Here is a 21,099-nt window from a genome sequence, read left to right as displayed (position 1 = left end):
GGCTGCCGCCGCCTGATTGGCCTCAAATCGTATCCAAAAGCGGGTTGGGGATTTTTTTAGGTTTTTTCCCCCTTTTTTTTTTTTTTTCCTTCGCTGCTTCTTCGTTTTCTTTTTTTCTTTCTTTTATTTTTTTCCCTAGTTTGGGGGATATTTTTGATTTTTTTTTTTTTTTTTTTTTTTGGTCGTGGTTCTTTTTCCCCCCTTTTTTTTTTTTAATATTTTTTGGTCGCGTTTTTGTTTTTTGGTGGTTTTTTTTTCTCTCTCTCTCTGTCTTTCACTTCTCCTCCTCCCCCAGGCTCCGGCTGGCAGGGGAGGGGAGTGGGGAGAACAGCGAGAGATCAAAAATAAACCTCTTATGTCAAAGCCGGGGGGAGAAAGTATAAATACAGCGGGCTCGGCGGCCGGCGCGGCGGCTGCGGGGGAAGAGCCCGGGGGGTGCGGGGCCGTGCCGGGATGGGGCGGCGGGCGCTGCTGGCCGGCCGGGCCCCGCTCCACCTGCTGCTGCTGTGCCACGCCTGGGCGCTGCCGCCGCCGCGGGACGCGCAGCCCGTGCTGCCCGCCCGCCTGCCCGCGCCCCCGGGGCAGCTGGCCCTGCGCCTGGCCGCCTTCGGCCGCGCCGTGGTCCTGCGCCTCCGCCCCGAGCCCGCGTTCCTGGCCCCCCGCCTGCGCCTGCAGCGCCTGGGCGGCCGCCGCCCGCCGCCGCCGCCGCCGCGCCGCGGCTGCTTCTACGCGGGCGCCGTGCAGGGCAGCCCCGAGGCGCCCGCCGTGCTCAGCAGCTGCGGCGGCGGCCTCCGAGCCGCCTTCCTGCTGGACGGGGCGGCCTACGAGCTGCAGCCGCTGCGCCCCGCCGCGCCCGGGCCGCCCTGGGGCCGGCCGCACCGGCTGCGGCGCCGAGCGGCCCCGGCGGCGGCGCGCCCCGCCCGCAGCGCCGGCCCCGAGCCGCTGCGCAGGGCGCGGCGCTTCGTCTCGCAGGTCCGCTACGTGGAGACGCTGCTGGTGGCTGACGCGTCCATGGTGCGCTTCTACGGGGACGACGTGGAGGTAAGGGCTGGTGGTGTCCGCCGTCCGCCCTGCCGGCATCACTCCGTGCCGGCTTGTGCCGGTGCTGGCTCCATCCTGCCGTCCCCCCGCCCGCATGCCTCTGTCCCGGCTTGTGCCGGTCCCGTCTCTCCATCCTGCTGTCCCCTCTGCCTGCATCCCTCTGTCCCCGCTTGTGCCCGTCCCGTCTCTCCATCCTGCCGTCCCCTCTGCCTGCATCCCTCTGTCCCGGCTTGTGCCGGTCCCGTCTCTCCATCCTGCCGTCCCCTCTGCCTGCATCCCTCTGTCCCCGCTTGTGCCGGTCCCGTCTCTCCATCCTGCCATCCTCCTACGCGCATCCCTCTGTCCCCGCCTGTGCCCGTCTTGTCTCTCCATCCTGCCGTCCTCCCTACCGGCACCACTCTGTCCCGGCTTGTGCAGGTCCCGTCTCTCCATCCTGCCGTCCCCTCTGCCTGCATCCCTCTGTCCCCGCTTGTGCCCGCCCTGTCTCTCCATCCTGCCGTCCTCCCTACCGGCATCGCTCTGTCCCCGTTGTGCTGGTGCTCTCTCCATCCTGCCGTCCCCTCTGCCTGCATCCCTCTGTCCCCGCTTGTGCCCGTCCCGTCTCTCCATCCTGCCGTCCCCTCTGCCCGTATCTCTCTGTCCGGCTTGTGCCCGTCCTGTCTCTCTCCATCCTGCCGTCCCCTCTGCCCGTATCTCTCTGTCCGGCTTGTGCCCGTCCCGTCTCTCCATCCTGCCGTCCCTTGCAGTCCCCGTCCCGGCCGCCTCTCCACCTCCTCCCATCTCTGCTCCTGCGCTCCTACTGCCTCTCCATCGCCTTCATCCCTCCGTCCTCCCTACACATGCATCCCTTCATCCCGCTCCGTCCTGTCCCCATCCCCATTGCCTCTCCGTCCCCCCCGTCCTGCGCGCTGCCGGGTCCCCCCTCGCCCTCACCAGCCCCGGTGGGCGAGGGACCCTCGGAGCCGCCTTCGCTCGCCGTGGTGGGGCGGTCATTCCCCGGGGCAAAGCTGCGCTGTTGGTCTGTGCGGTTCACTCGGTGTTCGGGGAGCCTTTCCCAGACGCAGCATCCCTCCCAGCGAGCCTGTCTGCACGCACCGGGCACTGTGATGTCCCTTCAGCCCGGTGTCCCCAAAGCAGGGCACAGGGCGGGTTAATGCCCCTCCTGCTACGAGGAAAGAGCCGCGCTGCAAAGCAATGGGCTTAACTCCCTTCCGAGTGGGAGCCGCGGCCAGACAGTAAATAAAGCTGGGGCTGAGTAATGCGCAGTGCCGCTCCTGAGGCACCTGTTAGCAGCTGAGCGATGGACGAGCAGCCCTTTCCCGCAGCCTCCAACTCCAGGAATTCTCACCCTCCTCAAACACTCTGCGGAGACCCTGCCCCGACCGGGCTTTTGGGGAGACCCCAGGAGCAGAGACCGGGGTGCCTCAGCCCCCCACACCCATCTCCAGGGCTGCCCATGAGACTCATTCATCAGCACCAGGTCATTTCTCGTGCCTCTGGCAAAGCCACCTCCCCACCCCGACCCTGCAGGCATGGGTGATCCAAATTCAGCTCCAAATTCAGGTTTGCACCGTTGGAAATGCTCTGAGGTCTTTGCAAGGGATAATTGCATTGAAGTTGCTCCTTCTCAGGTTGTTTGGGCTGGGAGAAGAGTCCTTGAAGCTGGAGCTCAGCAGGGAGCAGTTGGGAAGCTGAAACCAGGGGCTGCACTTTGATTTGGCTTCACTTCTACCGACTTTATCCTTCCCCCAGGGGCTTCTCTGCTCCCACAAAGCCGTGTTTTAATTCCAGCCCTGCTCGGGCCAGGCTGGACCTTGGCAAATGCTAAACCTTGGAGCTTCAGAGGATTTCAGCTGCTCAGCATCACTCTGGTTTTGCCCCCTGCTTGGTTTTGCCACCCAGCCAGGCTGGCAGGAACAGGTAGCAGAGGGTCAGTGGGTGAGGGGTGATGCACTTGGAGGTACCCTGAGCGCTCACAGCGCTCAGAAAAGAGTTTGAAGTGGAGTAAGCTGAATTTTTAAGCAACAGACATATAAATGGTGGTGGGAATTACTCTCCCTACAGTGTGGAGTTGGTCTCCGATTCACCAAGAGGGCAGGAAAAATTATAGAGTGAACCTTCTGCACCCAGCTGGGCACCTGGTGGTTTGAAAGCAACACCCAGGGGTGTCTACATTGCTGGAAATAAGATGATATATCTGGGCTGGGGGAAATCCTGATGATGCCCAGCTTGAGCTGGGGAAAAAGCAGAAGATCTGGGTAAATCTGTGAAGGCAGCAGCAGAGGAAATGGCACCTACACATGACCAAGGGGCTGGAACTCGAGCACCCTGCCCTGGTTTGGCTGCCCCAGCCCTGGGCTGGGTGATGCTGCCTGCTTGGCTCCCATTTTACCATCATTTCCTCAGCCCCTAGAGCAACATCAGCTCTCAGGGAGGGGAAGGAAACCTTCAAAGATCTTGTTTTGGATGAATAGAGTAATAGCACATTAAAATATTTGGGAGAAAACTTCCACTAGCTCTGGTATAGCAGCTAAAGAAACAACAAACAAACAAAAAAAAAACAAACCACCTGCTGTGTTTCTGTGTCTTTTGTTCTCTGGAACAAGAATGCAGGGAGCAGCACAGCAATCTTGCTTCTCCCTAAATACCTTTCTTGTGGGGTGAAAAAAGCAGTGGCAAGTGCTGGTGAGCTCTAGGAGAGATGCCCAAGGAGTAGAAATGTTGAGTCAGAACAAACCGTATTTATATGACTTTTCTTCCCGTAACCACACTTTAATTACCAAATATTTATTAAAGGTCACCAGCATTGTTTGTATTCCCAGTTATTTTCTTGCATAAGTTGTAACAGCTCAAGCAGAAGAGTCACCCCAAGATGCACTCAAGCGTTGAGAGTTATAATCAATGCCATGCTTGTGGTGAGAAAATGCTGTTCATGATTTATTTCCCTTCAATTTGAGCCTTATAACTCAGCTGTTAACCTAATTTAGACAACAAGAGCTTATTCTACCTTCATCAATACTTTTGTGTAAGCCAGAAGGGAATGGTGAAGTGAGAGCAGAACTAAACCTGAAATGTGGGGGTTTAATCATTGTTTGGGCTTGGTGATTGCAGGGGATGGGGTAGCTGGCGGGGCAGGACAGTGCTGGGCAGTAAATCCTGGGGGATTTGTGGCAGGTTCAGCCTGCAGGGGCCGGGAGGAGCCCTGTGATGTAGGGATGGGAGCAGGGCTCCAGGCTGGACACGGGAGCTTTTGGATTTTTCTTGCAGTACTTGCAAACAAAGAGTCTGTGAGCATCGCTCCCAGAGTGAAGTGGGGTTTTGAGCAGGGGAAACTGAGGCAGGGGACGGGGCCAATCCTGCCCGTGTGCAGGAGGGCTGAGCACCTGCAGCTGGGCTGCACTTGTGAGATGCTCTGCACGCCTGGGGAACGTTTGCCAGGACACCTAAAGCACCAGGCAGCTCCCAAACCCAGCTGCAGCATCCCCAGCCAGTTGGCAGCCAAACGGGATTCCTGCGGTGGGATTTCTCCAGTCTCTTGGGTGCAGATGAGAGACATTTCCAAGCTTTCCTCCGCAAGCACAATGGCTGTGATCCCCTTCCCCTCCTCCTCCTGGGAGGGAGGAATCTGCCCTTCCTGCCTCCCGGGGCTGGTAACCACTGAGGACCACAGCAGAATCAGATCAGTCTGGAAAAGCTGGGATTCCTTGCTGACTTCTGTGTTTTTTCCAGGCAGATTGATGAGGTTTTAGGAGTGCTGTTACAAACCCTTCCCTTTAGGACCAGGCAGGAGTGCAGGGCGCGGGGCATTGCCAGGGTCCTGCTGCCAGCTCTCCCACCCCCACATGCACTGGAGGTAAATCCAAAGCCCCCCTGGAGCCCCAGGTCCCCTCGTGTCCAGCTCTTAGGCTTGCTTTAGGGTATTTTGCAGTGTGAGTGGGTAAATTCGCTTAATCCCTTGAAAAAAGAAGCCAGCCCCTCCTAAACCCATCCCAAAGGCAACTGGAGTGGGATTAAAGGAGATCTTTGCAAAGGGAATGCAGCGTGATGCTGCCATCCACCAGCTTTTCTTCTGGGATTTGTCCTTTGAGGGTAACCCTGAGCCTGCATCCTCTTTGGGGCAGGGCTGGAGGACCAGGCAGCCTCCCCAAATGTTCCTCTGCCTGGGGCACTCGCCTCACACCAGGATATTCAACAGCTGCTGCATTTCAGGTTTTGGAATGAAATGTGCTGGCTCCCACTGAAGCAACTCCATGCTGGCTCCCAAAGTGTAGCACTCCTGCTCTGGGATTGTGGGAATCCAGGGCTTCCCTCTGGCTGCCCTGGGACCCTGGCAGGGGTCAGGAACCCCCCTGGACAGAGCCCCCAGAGACACTGGCTGTGATCTCTGGCCATGGAAAAGAGTTTTCAATCTTACAGGATCAATTACCAGCTCTGAGTGTTTGATATGAGTAATAATTAAGTGTGGCACGGGTGCAAAAGTAAAATTTTAGGATTCTAGATGAGGGGTCCAAAGGGGACAAGATGGAGGAAATTGGGTGTGCCTTGTCCTTTTTCTCCTTCTTCATGCCCTCCATGTCTCACTGTGGTGTTGGCATTTTTCTGTGGGTTCAGGCTGGGGACACACTGTCCAACGTAGGTGACAGATATTGGCACGTTCTTGTCAATCCAGCCCAGGGAGTTTCTGGTATTTAATGTTTGTCACATCCCACTGAGGGCAGAGCCCCACACGCTGCCCTGCAGGACAGAGCTGGGCAGGGCAGCAGAACATGTGAGAGATCAACAGAATAAACAACCTGGAAACCAGCACAGACCAATTATGGCTTCTGCTTTGGCAGGGGGCTGACAGACAGAGACTTTCTACAATCTCGGGATCATCAATACCTCAGATTCCAACATGGGATGCTCTCAGGATGGGTTTTGCTCCCTCTCTGCCTCTCTGGAGGTGGGGGCAGTCTGGATGTGCCTCAGTTTCCCCTGCCCTGAATAGGGGTAATTGCTGCTTTTGCGGTTCAGCCCCAAATATCCAGCAAAGAGGGGAAGAGAAGGGAGGCAAAACTCATGTGGCAAACAGAAGAGGGATGGGCAGAGAGCCTGGCAGGCAGGAGGGCAGCGAGGCAGACCAGCAGGCTGGCAAGGTGTGCCCCTCACCCCTGGCTTGCCCCCCATTTCCCTTGGCTGCCTCCCACATTTTGGTTCTTGGGCTGGCCTTGGAGCCACGGGAGGCTGGCAGGGCAGGCAGCAGCCCCTGGGCACCCACACCAGGCAGGGAGCTCGCAGGTGGAGCCCTGAGATGATTTTACCAGAAGATGTATAAAAGCTGGGCAGCCTTTACCTCTAACCCTGGGGTTGCTCCCTTCCATCTGCCTGTGCTCCAGAATCGCAGCATTTCTTTCTTCTTTTCCCCCTCTGCAGAAATGCTGGTGTTGAAGGAGAAAGCAGGGAAAAAAATCCCAACCAAATCCAACCAACAAGCAAACCTGCAGCCCCAGGTTGGGCTGAGCATCCTGCCCACACACTGGGGAGCAAATTGGGGGAGGCAGGTTGTGCTGGGATGCCCTGTGGGTGCTCCCTGCTGTCCCTCTGTCCTGGGTGGGTCCAGCAGCATTAAATCTTTCTGTGCATACCACAATAATAGTGTCTGTGTTAAGAGCAGCTTCACCCATCAACATAATAATAATTAAAAATAAATGCCAGGCTTCAGCTTCTGAGTGGTTCCCAGGAAAGAGAATGTAAGCAGAGACTTTGCAAGAGCCTGTATCAGAAAACTCAGTCCTTCAAAGAGGGTGAAGACAACCTCTGCAGTTCCCCTTGCTCTGCTTTGTGTCTGTTTTTGCTGCCCCTCTGCCTGTGCTGTTTGCTGCTGGAGGGCTCCTGTCAGTGCCTGGCTCAGGGCAGGGCTCTCCCAGACACTGTGGTGCTGTGACAGGAGGGATCTCGGAGCTGCTGTGTGCCAGACATAAGTCATCCCTCCTCATTTTTAGGGGGAAGTGGGTGGAATTGGATATTGAGAGCAGAGGGAGCCCAGGATTGCAGCTGGGGAGAAAAGGGGTAGAAAAGGTTGACATAAATGCATTGCATGGGGCAGCAGAGGGATATTCCACGACCCTCTCTGGTTCACACTGGTGTCCTCTCCCCCCAGAGCAGTAAGAGGCTGATTTTCCATCTGTGTTTACCAAACATCCTGCCAGATCTCCCAGGATGCTGGTTGGAAGCTCCCTGTGCCTGCAGGGCTGCAGTGCCTGGCAAGAAGGCAGAAACCAGTGTGTTAGCAGCCCTGGGCTCCTCAAACCCGACCCAAAACCCTGCCCTGCACCTGATCCCAATCCCCACATCCTCGGCCTCGGTGCTGGGAAGGAAACCCTGCAGAAGGCAGCGTTCCCTCCTGCTGGATGGTCAAGGCAGAGCCGGTTTGCAGAGGCAGAGGGAAGATGAGACCAGCAGGATTCAGCCCTTCCCCAGCCAGTTGTTGGCCAGAAGAGCTCAGCTGGCCTCTCCTGAGCCCTGAGAATCCCTAATTTGCTTTTGGCCATGGCTTCAAGCCCTTGGCTAAGCCAAGGCAGTGCAGGTGGATTGCTGCTCTCCCCAGAGCAGTCAGGGTCCATCTGAAACCCAACCCATTCCTGCATGGGCCAGGGATGGGTATAAATAGACACCAGATGGCGGAACAAGTGGATTTGACCTTTTCATCTTCACTAAATAGCTGTTTGTTCGGTTTGCTTTCCATCTTCCCTTTCCAGACCCAGGAAAGGTGGACAGATGTTTTCCAAGTCCCTCTGTTCCTACTGCTGAAAGAGCTTTTTGGCTGGATGTACCCCTGAGGATGTGAGGGCTGGTGTCCTGGGGGATTTGTGGTATGAACTGAGATCTCCCAGGTCAAACCTACTGCTATGGACAGAAACCTCTAATGGGTTAGAAAAGGAGGCAGATTTATTCCCTTGGAAATGAGGGATGATCCCAGAATGAGCAGCTCCAGCGCAGAGCATCCTTCTAGATCTTCAAGGGCATAATTTTCAGAAAGCTTTGTGATATTTTTAGCAAGGTTCCCAATGGACTTTCCCCACAGGGTGAACAATTCCCCCAGGTTTCATGGAGCATTTGTGGGGATCTCGCCTCCGTTTCTTGCCTCTGCGGTGACTTCTCGGTGACATGAGCTGCGTGCTCCGGGTGGATGTGAGTCACGGTGTGGAGATCTGGCCAGTCTAAATAAACCAGTCTATTCCCTGCTCCCAGCAGCCTTGCTGGGGCCTGCCCTTGGATAATGAGCTGGGAAGGATTTGGGATATGTCTTGTTGAAACAAAACATCTGTTTACGTGGAGCTGCCAGGGGCAGGATAAAATGTGGCAGAATAATTTAAAATAGCCACAAGTGCCCTGGACAAGTGGCTTTTGGTGCAGCAAATATTCTGTATCTCACTCTACATCTCCCTTATTTGCTAAGGAAACAGCATTTTGTGTCTCAGAAAATGGCATTGTCCTGGCCGTGCCATGAGGGATGAGCACACAGAGTCAGCTTTGCTGAGGAAATGTATTTTGGGTGAAACTTGGCTATCAGAGAGGGCTCCCATCGAGTCCTTCCACTTTAATTAGGCTCTGAATTGAGACCGCAGGGTGTAATTTGTCTGGGGAGGAGAGAAGGCACTTTCTCTTTCCCAATACCATATTGTGTAATAGCTGCATTTTTTACTCCTGACTCGGGGCCGTGAGCGATGCCAAGCAGAGGAGGAATTCTGATGCTCTGATAAGATGTTTACATCAGCCTAAACATCGCTGGCGCTTTTGACATATTAAGTAATCCCTGGTCATCACCAAGCAGGGGATGCTGCTGGGCAAAGTCTTGGCTGTCAAAGCGTTTTAGCCCCAGTTTGTCACCAAAGACGCTGGACAAGAAGACAAAGTCTCAAGCTACATCAGGGAAGGTTTAGGTTGGATATTAGGAAAAAAAATTCACTGCAAGAACAATAAAATACTGGAATTGTCTTCCTAGGGAGGGGGTGGAATCACCATCTCTGGATATGTTTAAAAAAAGACTGGACTTGGCACTTGGTGCTATAGTCTGGTTGTGGTGTTAGGGCACAGGTTGGACTTGATGATCTCAGAGGTCTCTTCCAACCTCATTATTCTGTGATTCTGTGATTCTGTGTTCCTGTGATTCTGTGACATATCAAGTAATCCCTGGTCATCACCAAGCAGGGGATGCTGCTGGGCAAAGTCTTGGCTGTCAGAATGTTTTAGTCCCAGTTTGTGACCAAAGACGCTGGGTTCAAGCCCTGTGACCTGCACAGGCAGAAGTTTTACTCCAGCAAGGTGTGTGTGAGTTGGTTCCTGCCCTGAGGCAGTGAGGGCATGGTTAATGCTTTGGGAATATGCAGAGAACTCTCCAGAATGCTGAGGTTTTCCCCAAGGAATTTCTTCCAGAGGGATTTCTAGGTGCAAAGGGTTCATGGGAGAGTAGACACCGTGTTTGGAGGAGGGGATGCAGGGCTTGTCCACCAGCACGAGGTGTAAAGCATCACATACAGGAAGAGCAGCACTGAGTCCATCAGCCCACGGTCTGGATGTGATGGGCTTCATAACTGAGGCTGATTCTTTTCAAACAAAAACAATTTCCCGGTAGCAGAGTTTTTACCCGGGCTCTGCCTGCCCATCTCTTCCACAGAACCACGTCCTGACCCTGATGTCCATGGCAGCCCGCATCTACAAGCATCCCAGCCTGAGGAACTCCATCAGCCTGGTGGTGGTGAAGGTGCTGGTGGTGGAGGAGGCAGCGGCGGGGCCCGAGGTGTCCGACAACGGCGGGCTCACCCTGCGCAACTTCTGCAGCTGGCAGCAAAGGTTCAACCCCCCCAGCGACCGGCACCCGGAGCACTACGACACTGCCATCCTCCTCACCAGACAGGTCAGCACCCCAGGGAACGCCCTGGTGCAGAAGGGAAAGGGCTCAAGGCATCCATGGGCGGGGAGAAGGGGATTGATCGTGGAGGGCGATGCCCCACTGTGCAAAGAATGGAGCAGAGCAGTTTGGGGGGTGGTTTCATTTGGGGCGCAGACCTGTTGCAGTAGAAGCTGACTTGTACTGAACATTAATTTGGCTGTGGATAAGAAACCCAGCCCAGTTCCATAAACCAGCCTCTGGTTAGGGTTAGGGTTAAGGTTAGGGTTAGGGTTAGGGTTAGTGGTTTCATTTGGGGCGCAGACCTGTTGCAGTACAAGCTGACTTGTACTGAACATTAATTTGGCTGTGGATAAGAAACCCAGCCCAGTTCCATAAACCAGCCTCTGGGCTGGCTGACAGAGGTCTCAACCAAGAACAGCTCTGCTAAAATACAAGCATTTGAGTGGTTCAGCGTCTGGGGGGTGTAGAGATTAGACCAATGGCTGTTCAGAGCTGGGAGCTTTGAATTGCCTAGAAAAGCAAGCCCTGAACAATAAAACAGGCAGTTTGGCTGATGAGCAGCCGAGGTCTGTCCTGTGTTAGGTCTCAGACACACGGACATCGCGTTGTACCACAGCCCAGCAGTGGGTTGCTCACAGAGATGTTAGGGCTGAACATGGGGCTCCCTCCCCCTGCTGACCTCTCCCCCTGCGTGGCACAAACAGGATTTCTGCGGCCACCAGAGCTGTGACACGCTGGGAGTGGCGGATATCGGCACCATGTGCGACCGCAACAAGAGCTGCTCCGTGATCGAGGACGAGGGCCTGCAGGCAGCCTACACCCTGGCTCATGAACTGGGTAACACGGGTCCCTACCCAGGGGAAGTCTGCTTCTTCCAGTTCTGCTGCTGGGAGGGGTCGTGACACAGCCCAGCGCCAGCATCTCCTGGCTGGGGATCGGCCACTGAGCCTTGGGGAGCCTCTGGTACTGACAAAAGCTGGTTTGCACCAGCAGAAACACCAAGTGCCCAAATTGGTGTAAATTGGTGCATTTGCAGCAGGTCAGAAAGCATTTCTTCACTGGAAGGGTTGTCTAGCATTGGCAGGGGCTGCCCAGGGAGGTGGTGGAGTCCCCATCCCTGGAGTTGTTCAAGAAATGCCTGGACGTGGCACTCAGTGCTCTGGGCTGGGTGACAAGGTGGGGGTCAGTCACAGGTTGGACTTGAGGATCCTTTTCCAACCCTAGCAATTCTGTGATTTACCTGTTGTGATGAGCTCAGGCATGGGATCAAGCACATCTCTGCCTTGCTTTGCCATTCCTGCACTGACTGATTTTTGCCGAGAAGCTGTGGCTGCCCCATCCCTGGGAAAGTTCAAGGTCAGGTTGGACAGGGCATGGAGCAACTTGGTCTAGTGGAAGGTGTTCTCTGTCATCCTTCATGACAGTGGATGGAATGAGATGAGCCTTAATTCCCTCCCACCCCAAACCATTTTAAGTTTCTAAAAATTTGGGCTGCTTTGCCCTGCACGCAGCAGGCTGTACCACTGAGACAGACCAAGCAGGTTTTTGTGCCTTCTGATTTATGGAAGCAAAGAGCTTTGGCAGACACAGGAGCTGGGTGGTATCTTACAGATGGTCCCACACACCTGCTGAGGAGCAGGGGCTGGGCTGGGGAACTCAGCTGTGCCATGTCCTCTGCTCCCCAGGCCACGTGCTCAGCATGCCCCACGACGACTCCAGGAACTGCGAGCGGCTCTTCGGGCCCCTTGGCGAGCACCACGTGATGGCCCCGCTCTTCATCCACTTGAACAAGACCCAGCCCTGGTCTCCCTGCAGCGCCATGTACCTCACCGAGTTCCTGGATGGAGGGCATGGTAAGGCTCCAGTCAGCTACATCATCACTCAAAACAGCCTTTTCCTCAGCTCGGGCTCTTTGCCGTGCCTGGAGGGGGTGTGGGGTCAAGGGGGAGTCAAACCAGACCATGGATGGAGGTGTGGGGTGCCCTGCTTGGTGCAATCAGTGGCACCAAGCCCTGAGAGCTCCATCTCCAGCCTAACTCTAGAGCCTTGCCCAGGTGACTGCCTGCTGGATGCCCCGGCCGAGCCCGTGTCCCTGCCTGCCGAGCTGCCCGGCCAGAGGGCCCTGTACAGCCTGGACCAGCAATGCCAGCAGATCTTTGGCAAGGACTTCCAGCACTGCCCCAACACCACGGAGGAGGACATTTGTGCCCAGCTGTGGTGCAGGACGGGCAGTGGGGAGCCCCTCTGCCACACCAAGAACGGCAGCTTGCCGTGGGCCGATGGAACCCCTTGCAAAGCCGAGGGGCTGTGCTGGGACGGGCGCTGTGTGCAGCAGGATGCCCTGAGACCCCAGGTAAGGGGGCACTGGGGAATGGTGCCCTCCAGGCACCCACCAAAGCCTCCCTCTCACTCCCCTCCACAGCTGGACAGGGAAGGTTCATGAGTTGAGATAAAGACTGAGAAATTACTCACCAATCACCACTACGGGCAAAACAGGCCGATTAGAGATGTTAATTGTATTGGCTAGTAAATGAATCAGAATAACAAGAAGTAAAATAAGACCTTAAAAACACCTTCCCCCCATACCTCCCTCCTTCCCAGTTCTCCCTTCTCTCTCCAGTGGTGCAGGGAGACAAGGAATGGGGGTTCTGGTCAGTTCATCACAGGTTGTTCTTGCTGCTGCTCAGGGAGAGGAGTCAGAGTCCTTCCCCTTCTCCAGCATGGGGCTCCTCCCATGGGAGACAATTCTCCACAAATTTCTCCATGAGTCCTTCCCATTCTCCACAAACTGCTGCAACACGGGTCACTCTTCCTCGGGGTCAGTCCTTCCAGGACAGGCTGCTCCACTGTTGGGTCTTCCACAGGCTCCCAGGTCCTTCCAGCATGGGTTCCTCTCTATACAGGTCCTGCCAGGATCCTGCACCAGCTCAGGTTTCCCACAGGGTCGCAGCCTCTTTCAGGCATCCCTGCTCTGGCCTGGGTTCCTCCATGGGCTGCAGGTGGATTTCTGCACCCCCATGCTCTCCATGGGCTGCAGGGGCAAAGCTGCCTCACTGTGGTCTTCCTCACAGAATTTTGGGGGAATCTCAGCTCTGGTACCTGGAGGAATCCTTGCCTTTCCTCCTGCACTGCCCTGAGTATCTGCAGAGCTGTTCCTCTTACATTCTCACTCCTCCCTGCCTAATTACATCTGCATAATAATTTTTTTTCTTCTTCCTAAATATATTATCACCAAGGACAACACCACCTCTGCTGGGCTCAGCCTGGGCCATCCTGGAGCTGGTGTTGGCTCTGCTGGACACAGGGGGAGTTTCTGGCAGCTCCTCACAGAAGCCACCCCTGTAGCCCCCCCCACAAACCCCATACAGCTGGGCTGGGGCTTGACCCTTTGGGATTCCCAAATCTCTGACCCCACCCCTGCCATCTCCTTGACTGGCTTTGGATTGGGCTGATTTATTTCTGGATGTCTCTCCTTCATTAGTGTTTATTACTGGCAAGTCCAGCTCATAGACAAAAGTCTGCTACCGAGCTACCCATGGGCTGGTCTGAACCAAAACAAGCAATGCAGATCTGCAATTAAATCATGACTTTTTGCCCTGCTGGGGAAATTAGCAGCAGTTTCAGAGTCAGTCAGCAAAGTACTCAAAGCCCAGCTTGACTTGAAGCACGTGGACAGACCGGTGGCAGTTAACTTTGCGCGAAGCGTGTGCCGAAGCGCTTTTCTGGATCAGGGCTGGGGGAGGTTTTAGCCTTGCTCCAGCCCTGAGCTCGCCCTGGGAGGGAGCAGCTGGGGATGGGCAGGCTCGGAGATGGCTCAGCAGCTTCTCCTGGCCTCTTGCAGCCAGCGCAGGACGGCGGCTGGGGCCCGTGGAGCGCGTGGGGCTCCTGCTCGCGGAGCTGCGGGGGAGGAATCCAGTTCTCGCACCGCCACTGCGACAGCCCCAAGCCCCGGCACGGCGGCAGCTACTGCGAGGGCCAGAGAACCAAGTACCAGTCCTGCCACACCGAGGAGTGCCCGCCGGATGGTGAGGATGGCAACTCCCAAATGCCCGCGCCGCTCCCGCGCCCGCTGCTGCAGAACGCGCTGCCGGGATTGCTCTGCTCTCCCTTGGATAGTCACACCTGGGGGGAGCAGCAGCTTCCTGCTGGGAAGGAGTATGGAATCCCTCCTTCTTGACGTTCCTCCTCTGCTTGCACACTCACCCTGCGCTCTCGCTATCCTTAGCTCACTCCCACATCTCTGTATGGCCAAGGACAGCAGCTCCTGCCAGCTTCCCATGGATTTTGGGCCATGTTTCACCTCTCCTTTCAGGGAAAAGCTTTCGGGAGCAGCAGTGTGAAAAGTACAACAGCTACAACTTCACTGACCTGGAAGGGAATCACTTGGAGTGGGTCCCTAAATATGCTGGAGTGTCTCCCCGGGACAGATGCAAACTCTTCTGCCGAGCCCGAGGGAGGAGCGAGTTCAAAGTCTTCGAGGCCAAAGTAAGATTCCTGGAGATGAGACTCTCCAAAGATAGATTCCTGGTGATGGGAATCTCCAAAAATAGATTCCTGGTGATGGAAATCAGCAAAGTAAGATTCCTGGTGATGGGAATCTCCAAAGATAGATTCCTGGAGATGAGACTCTCCAAAGATAGATTCCTGGTGATGGGAATCTCCAAAAATAGATTCCTGGTGATGGGAATCATCAAAGTAAGATTCCTGGTGATGGGAATCTCCAAAAATAGATTCCTGGTGATGGGAATCATCAAAGTAAGATTCCTGGTGATGGGAATCTCCAAAAATAGACTCCTGGTGATGGGAATCTCCAAAGATAGATTCCCGGTGATAGGAATCAGCAAAATAAGATTCCTGGTGATGGGAATCTCCAAAGATAGATTCCTGGAGATGGGAAGCTCCAAAAATAGATTCCTGGTGATGGAAATCAGCAAAATAAGATTCCTGGTGATGGGAATTACCAAAGTAGGACTCCTTGATGTGGGAATCACCAAAGATTCCTGGAGATGAGAATCACCAATGTAAGATTCCTGGAGATAGGAATCTCCAAAGATTCCCGGAGATGGGAATCACTCCTGTTTACCCCATGTCAGAACTCATGCCCTGTTGCTGCTGTGCCTCCCCTTTCCCAGGTGATCGATGGGACGCTGTGTGGCCCAGAGACCCTCTCCATCTGCGTCCACGGGCAGTGCATCAAGGCCGGCTGTGATCATGTCATTGGCTCCTCCAAGAAGCTGGACAAGTGCGGGGTGTGCGGTGGCAATGGCTCCACTTGCAGGAAAATATCCGGCTCACTCAACAGATCCAAGTGAGGCGCCGGGGAGAAGGTTCTGCAGGGACGGGCTGTGGGAGAAACACCAGCATCCTCTCTCTTTCCCCCTCTTCTATCACTAAAGCTGAAGGCTAGGAATATTTTGGGATCCAAGCAGCATCCTCAGCTGGCTGGCATTGCAAGAGCCTGGGCTCCTCCCCAGACTCGGGACTTAAGCTCAGTTTATTTTGGGGCAGAATTATACAAGCCAAGTCGAGCTTATTTGCAATAATAATAACTAATGTGATGGGCTCAGTACACCTCTGCAAATAAATCTGCTGCCTCAACGAGTTTACAAAACACATTTCACACCAGTGCAGTGAGTTGGACACATATTCAAGGGCTGATTGTGATATAAATGTTCAAAATCTTTTCCCTGGGCTTGGGGGTGAATTTGAGTCCTGGGACAAGGGCACTGGGGCAGTCACTTCCCTCACCCAACATCTCCGTGGCTTTGCCAAAGAGCAGATTTTAAGGCTTTTGTTGGAAAACCATAAGAGAAGCCCAACCGTCCAGTTCCATGCAGCGAGGTGACTCACGCAGTCAAATTAGATTTCCTAAATTGTTTCCTTCCAGGGAACAGCTGAAACGGGGCTTCCACTCTCCTATGAGTTGTTTGTGGTTGACTAAATGGAGATTAGCACAGGAGCTACAGCCAAGAAGAGATCCCATTAAGATCAGGGTGAGGGAGGCCAGGGTGACGGAGAGCAGAGTTTGACTCAAAGGCTTTTTTCCAAAATACTCTGAACCTAATTACTGACCGCAGCATCCACCATGGGGATCCATGGAAAATGATCCTGTGCTGGCCCCAGAGTGTGAGTCACAGTGCTGAGGGCTCAAGTGAAGCCTTCCACGTGCTGTCCCAGGAGCCATGGTGCTCCAGGGATGGGCTTTGGCTGGCTCTGCAGGAAAACGTTTCCCTGGCATGGGAATGTCCTCTGTGTCCTCCAATGGGATTACTTCTGCATTGTAGTGCTGGCTGAAAAACCCTTCAAAAAAGTGAGCTGAGAGTGCAGAGACTCCCTCCTATTCTGTTGTTCTACATCTATTTCTGTATCTGTACCTACATCTATATTATCTCTATATTATCTTTGTCAATAGGTGATGTCACCCTTCAGCATAACCAGTGACACGCTTTCAATCCCAAACACTTCACCATTTCCAAATATAGGCAGCAAGGGGAATTTCCCACCTAGGCTGGTGATCACAGGGCTGCTCATTCGATTGCATCACTCATTTTCATACGTAATTCAGAGAACTCTTCCAGCTGAGCTCACATCTAGAACATCTGCAATATTTCTGACTCTTGAGTGCTCAGGGTTACAGAGGGATGGCTTCAAAGCTAGGATCCCGAGTGCTGTTCCTTCCAGGAACGTGCTCTTAGCAAGGTTTGATAAATAACCGCGTCCCTTTGCCCCGTGCAGATACGGCTACAATGACATTGTCACCATCCCCGCCGGAGCCACCAACATCGACATCAAACAGCGCAGCCACCGAGGGGTCCGGCACGACGGGAATTACCTGGCCCTGAAGACCCTTGAGGGCAAGTACCTGCTGAACGGAGACTTTGCCATCTCAGCCATGGAGCAGGACATCCTCATTAAGGGCACCATCCTGAAGTACAGCGGCTCCATGACCACTCTGGAGAGGCTGCAGAGCTTCCGACAGCTCCCAGAGCCCCTGACCGTCCAGCTACTGACAATTGCCAGCGAGGTCTTCCCACCAAAAGTCAAGTACACCTTCTTCATCCCCAAGGACGTCCCTTTCAGCAAGCAGAAGGGCAAAGAGAAGTCGGTCAACGTCATCCGACCGATGCTGACCTCCCAGTGGGTGCTGGGTGACTGGTCCGAGTGCTCCAAGACGTGTGGCTCCGGCTGGCAGCGGCGGACGGTGGATTGCCGGGATGTGGAGGGTCAAACCTCCTCCGCCTGCAACAGATCCCTCAAGCCTGAGGACATCAAGCCCTGTGGAGACATACCCTGCCCTCTGTGGCGCCTGGGCCCCTGGTCGCCCTGCTCCCAAACGTGCGGCGAGGGCGTGCGGACGCGCAACGCCTCCTGCATCGATTACGCCGGGAAAATCACCACCCCCGAGAAATGCAGCGCACCGGGGCCGCCGCCGGCCACCGCGGCCTGCATGCTGCAGCACTGCTGAGCCACCTGGGCTCCTCGGAGCCGAGGGTGCCACGGGCTCCCACCGCACTGGGGCAGGACTGCAAGGGTGCCGTGGGCTCGCTCGCCTGACCGCGCTCCAGTGGTTCGTCCCCACCGCATCGATGTCTACCTCAGAGGGGAGAACAACGGCAGCAAAACAGGGAGGAATCACTTCTTTTCCTTTCTTTCTTCCTTTTCTTTCTGGCTGGCTGCTCGCAGGCAAGTTGTGACTTAAAGGGAATAATAAGGGTGTCTGTAGGGTGTTTCCAAAGAGCTGTCGTTGAATGTGGTTGCAGATTGATTTGTAGGGTTTGCTGGGGTTTGGCATGGGAGAAAATGTGGAGCCTGGTTCTGCCATCACCCCAGCCATCGTGCCATCCCAGCTGCAGGTCAAGGAGGTCCAGGGTGGATGTCTTTGCTGATAAAACTGGGATCTCTTCACAAAAGGCATGGAATGGGTTGCCATCCCCTCCCTGCAGCAGTGTGGGTGTCCTTGAGCATGTGGAGTGTTTTATCAGCTGTGCATTTCACTTGGGAGATAAATTGCTTGTGTGAATGGGAGGAGGAATAAGCTGAGAGCCAGATCCTGGCATGAATCAGGCAGGAGAACAGGTGAGAGGTGGTTTCTGCTGGATTTATAATCTACAAGGCAGCAAACCTCTGTCTCCAAACACCCCCAGCATCTGTGGTTATTCCTACAACTGTTACCCCACACCTCTGTTTCCCCAGCTATAAAACCAAGGCTTAATTACACCTGATCTGCCTTACAGCACCACTGTGAGGATTAATTAATTCCTAATTCTGCAGTGCTCTGCTGTGAAATGCCCATTGCGATGCCCTCTGGAGCAGGCACTCTGGTGTGCCAGCGTTTCCTTTCCCATCCTTGGCTTTCAGTCCCCTGTGGGCTCATTTTTTCAGCTCTGCTGTAATTTTGGAGACAATTCGCTAGCCTGGCTTGCAGCAGGGATGAGCCCAGCATCTGCAGATCATGCAAAGGTGACCAGTGCTGCTCTTCACCTCTGCTTTCCTGGGATGTTTGAGAATGCTCAGATCTGGTGCCAGCTCCAGCCTTGCTTGAGCAGTTCTCAGTCCAAAACCAAGCCTGGTGGGGCTGGAGCTGCTCTTTCCTGGTGGGAGGTGGCCCCAGCCCTCTCCCAGCCCAGCTGCTGCCTGGCCCCAGCACAGATGGCTGTTCAGACCCTGAACTTTGCCTTTCCAAAGCAATCGCTGGCCGTGTGCTGGCAGCAGCCTGTGCCTGGGGAGCAGGGATGGAATTTGGAAAGATTTTCCTATTGCTGGATGAGCAATTCAGCATCTCCAGGCTCCTCTCATACCCTGCCTTGGTTTCGTTTTTGGAAGCAAAATGTTGAATTTCCAGTGGGATCTGCCTTTTTCTCATAGGAAGGGGAGGAGGGCTGGAATTTTTGATGTTTCAGATTCCCCATTCACATTTATGGAGCAAATCCTTTTCCTTGTCCCTTTTGCCTGAGCGAGCCAAACTCCTGTGAGACCCTTTCCTGGCTGCCCGGGCAGGTTTGGAATGGGATGGTGGGATGAGCTGCTCCACTGAAGACAGAAACCTCACTATTTACCTGAAAACATGAAATATTCCTTGTTTATCTCCCATACATGATTTCTATCAAAACCACAGCAGCTACAGCCCAGGATTGAGGGTATTGAGTGCTTGGTTCCTTTATTATTTTTAGGAAAGGAAAAAAAAAAACCTGAAGGCCAGCTGCAGAGTTTGGATGCAGAGCTGTTTGGGCTGTGGTACAGACCTACCTTTGGGCAATGTTCTACATCTGCTAATTAATCTCCAGGAATTTAAGTTCTAACAAATAGCTGGATGCTAAAGTCATGTAACCTTGCAGGGTTATTTTCTTTTTCCCCCCTCTGAGTCTGCAAGGGTTTTAAACTCAAAGCCAGCATGTGTTTCCTCTCCAGTGTCACCACCAGCATTTAGGATGGGTCAGGAATATCAGCCTGAGACAGTGCCAAGGAAAATGTCTGTATTTATCACCAGGAGTCGTGCACGCCAAGGGGCTTTTCCAGGTTTTTATAATCACTTTGTGGCTGCTTCCCAGATGTAAAAACTCCTTGTTTTGGGCAAATCCTGCTGCTTTTCCAGCGAGGAGGAAGGTGGGGATCCCCCAGGAGGGGGAATCCAGAGGCAGTGATGCTCTGTTGAGGTGTGGGTGATGCTAAGTGGAATTCCTGCCCCAGGCTTCTGTAAAAACAAGTAGCCTTTATGCTGATTTAAGTCAAAGAGGTTTTATATATTAGGCTATATATATATATATATATATATGTGTATATATATATATATATATATGTTTCCCTTCAGTGAAGGATTGTAGCAGTGTACTGAGCCTCTTGTGTTAGGTATTTATTACAAATTTCTGTTTGGTTTTGTACAGTAGCTGTCTGGAAAGGAGAAAAAAAAAAAACAAAGAAGGAAAAAAGGGATTTAAAAAGACTGTGTTTTAACATGCTGCTCCCACATCCCCTCTCTGGAAGCTGCAGGGAGCTCAGAGCAGGGATGTCTTTGCTCATTGTTTATCCACTCTGGTGTCTGACTGGTGTTTCCCTCCTCTCCAGTGTACCAACCAAGCTCTGTAAGCATAACAAACCCAAACAAAATTCAGCTTTGGAATTCATCTTAAGGAGAAGGGGGGAAATAAAATTTCCTGATTTTTAGCCTATTGTTTGTATTTGTTTTTAATTTTGAAAACAGTCTGTTTGTGGCTCTGCCTTTACCCCTCAATAAAGGACTTCCTGCCTTTTATCTCTTTGATTTTGTCTTTATTTGCACTTTTCTCAGGGCCGTTATTATCTCCATCCCAGAGAGATTTTAAATCTCTCTTTTCCGTATCTTATTGATAATAAATGGTTCATTCAGTCTTAAGATGCTGAACCAAAATATTACGTGAGAGAATAGACAAAACCCACAGAGCCAGAATTATTCTGCAGAAATTCTGAAGCCATTTTCTATACATATACAGTATATCTATCTGTATACATGATATACTTATATTATTATAAATAATGTATTACAGTATATTATAATATACCATAATATAGATAGTATACTATATTCTACTATATATATATTCTACTATAGTAGAATACAGCATAGAAAATATAATATATTATATAATATAGATGATATACTGTCTATTACTATGATAATATAGAGCCATATCATATGAACCATTACAGAGCCATATAATATCTTGTGTATATGATATAGATATATACATTCTATATATTAGAGATGCATAATATACTTATTATACACATAGTATTACAGAACTCTAACTGTATTATATATCTATATATCCATCATCTATTAAATATATAATATTTAATATTATATGTTTTATTTCTCTTTAATATATATTTTTATTTTAGATTATATTTTATATTCTTATATAGATATATAACATGTATATATCTATGCAGATACATACACATTATATGTCTACATAGAATTCTATTATATTATAAATACATTCTGTCTATATATTCTACATAGAATTCTATTACTCCATAATATATTTATTACATGTATGTCATATATGTTACATTATACATTATGTCATATATATTATATATACATATATATACATAATATATACATAATATATACATAATATATACATATATACTGTCATAGAAATTTATAACTATTACAATAGATA

At 52.5% G+C, this 21,099-nt stretch overlaps 1 protein-coding gene across 1 annotated transcript; it reads left to right on the top strand.

The window, feature by feature from the left end:
• Positions 1 to 413: 413 nt before the first annotated feature.
• Positions 414 to 20,185, top strand: ADAMTS8 (ADAM metallopeptidase with thrombospondin type 1 motif 8). Its single transcript, XM_031506854.3, has 9 exons — positions 414 to 1,041; positions 9,698 to 9,937; positions 10,639 to 10,771; positions 11,620 to 11,787; positions 11,989 to 12,287; positions 13,776 to 13,959; positions 14,247 to 14,419; positions 15,067 to 15,242; positions 16,670 to 20,185. Exons 1-9 carry the CDS (start codon positions 454 to 456, stop codon positions 17,397 to 17,399), a joined length of 2,691 nt encoding a protein of 896 aa, XP_031362714.3. The 5' UTR covers positions 414 to 453; the 3' UTR covers positions 17,400 to 20,185.
• The last annotated feature ends 914 nt before the right edge of the window (positions 20,186 to 21,099 follow it).

Source organism: Lonchura striata, chromosome 24 (assembly GCF_050655825.1).
Source record: "Lonchura striata isolate lonStrDom1 chromosome 24, ASM5065582v1, whole genome shotgun sequence".
Classification (NCBI taxonomy): domain Eukaryota; kingdom Metazoa; phylum Chordata; class Aves; order Passeriformes; family Estrildidae; genus Lonchura; species Lonchura striata.
This window is presented reverse-complemented; position numbering and strand designations above follow the sequence as displayed.

Excerpts from the sequence above, each read along its gene's own strand:
- ADAMTS8 (XM_031506854.3), top strand. The coding sequence starts at position 454 with ATGGGGCGGCGGGCGCTGCTGGCCGGCCGGGCCCCGCTCCACCTGCTG. Across the intron at positions 9,938-10,638 it reads CCATCCTCCTCACCAGACAG|GATTTCTGCGGCCACCAGAG; the intron begins GTCAGCACCCCA and ends TGGCACAAACAG. Across the intron at positions 14,420-15,066 it reads TCAAAGTCTTCGAGGCCAAA|GTGATCGATGGGACGCTGTG; the intron begins GTAAGATTCCTG and ends CCCCTTTCCCAG.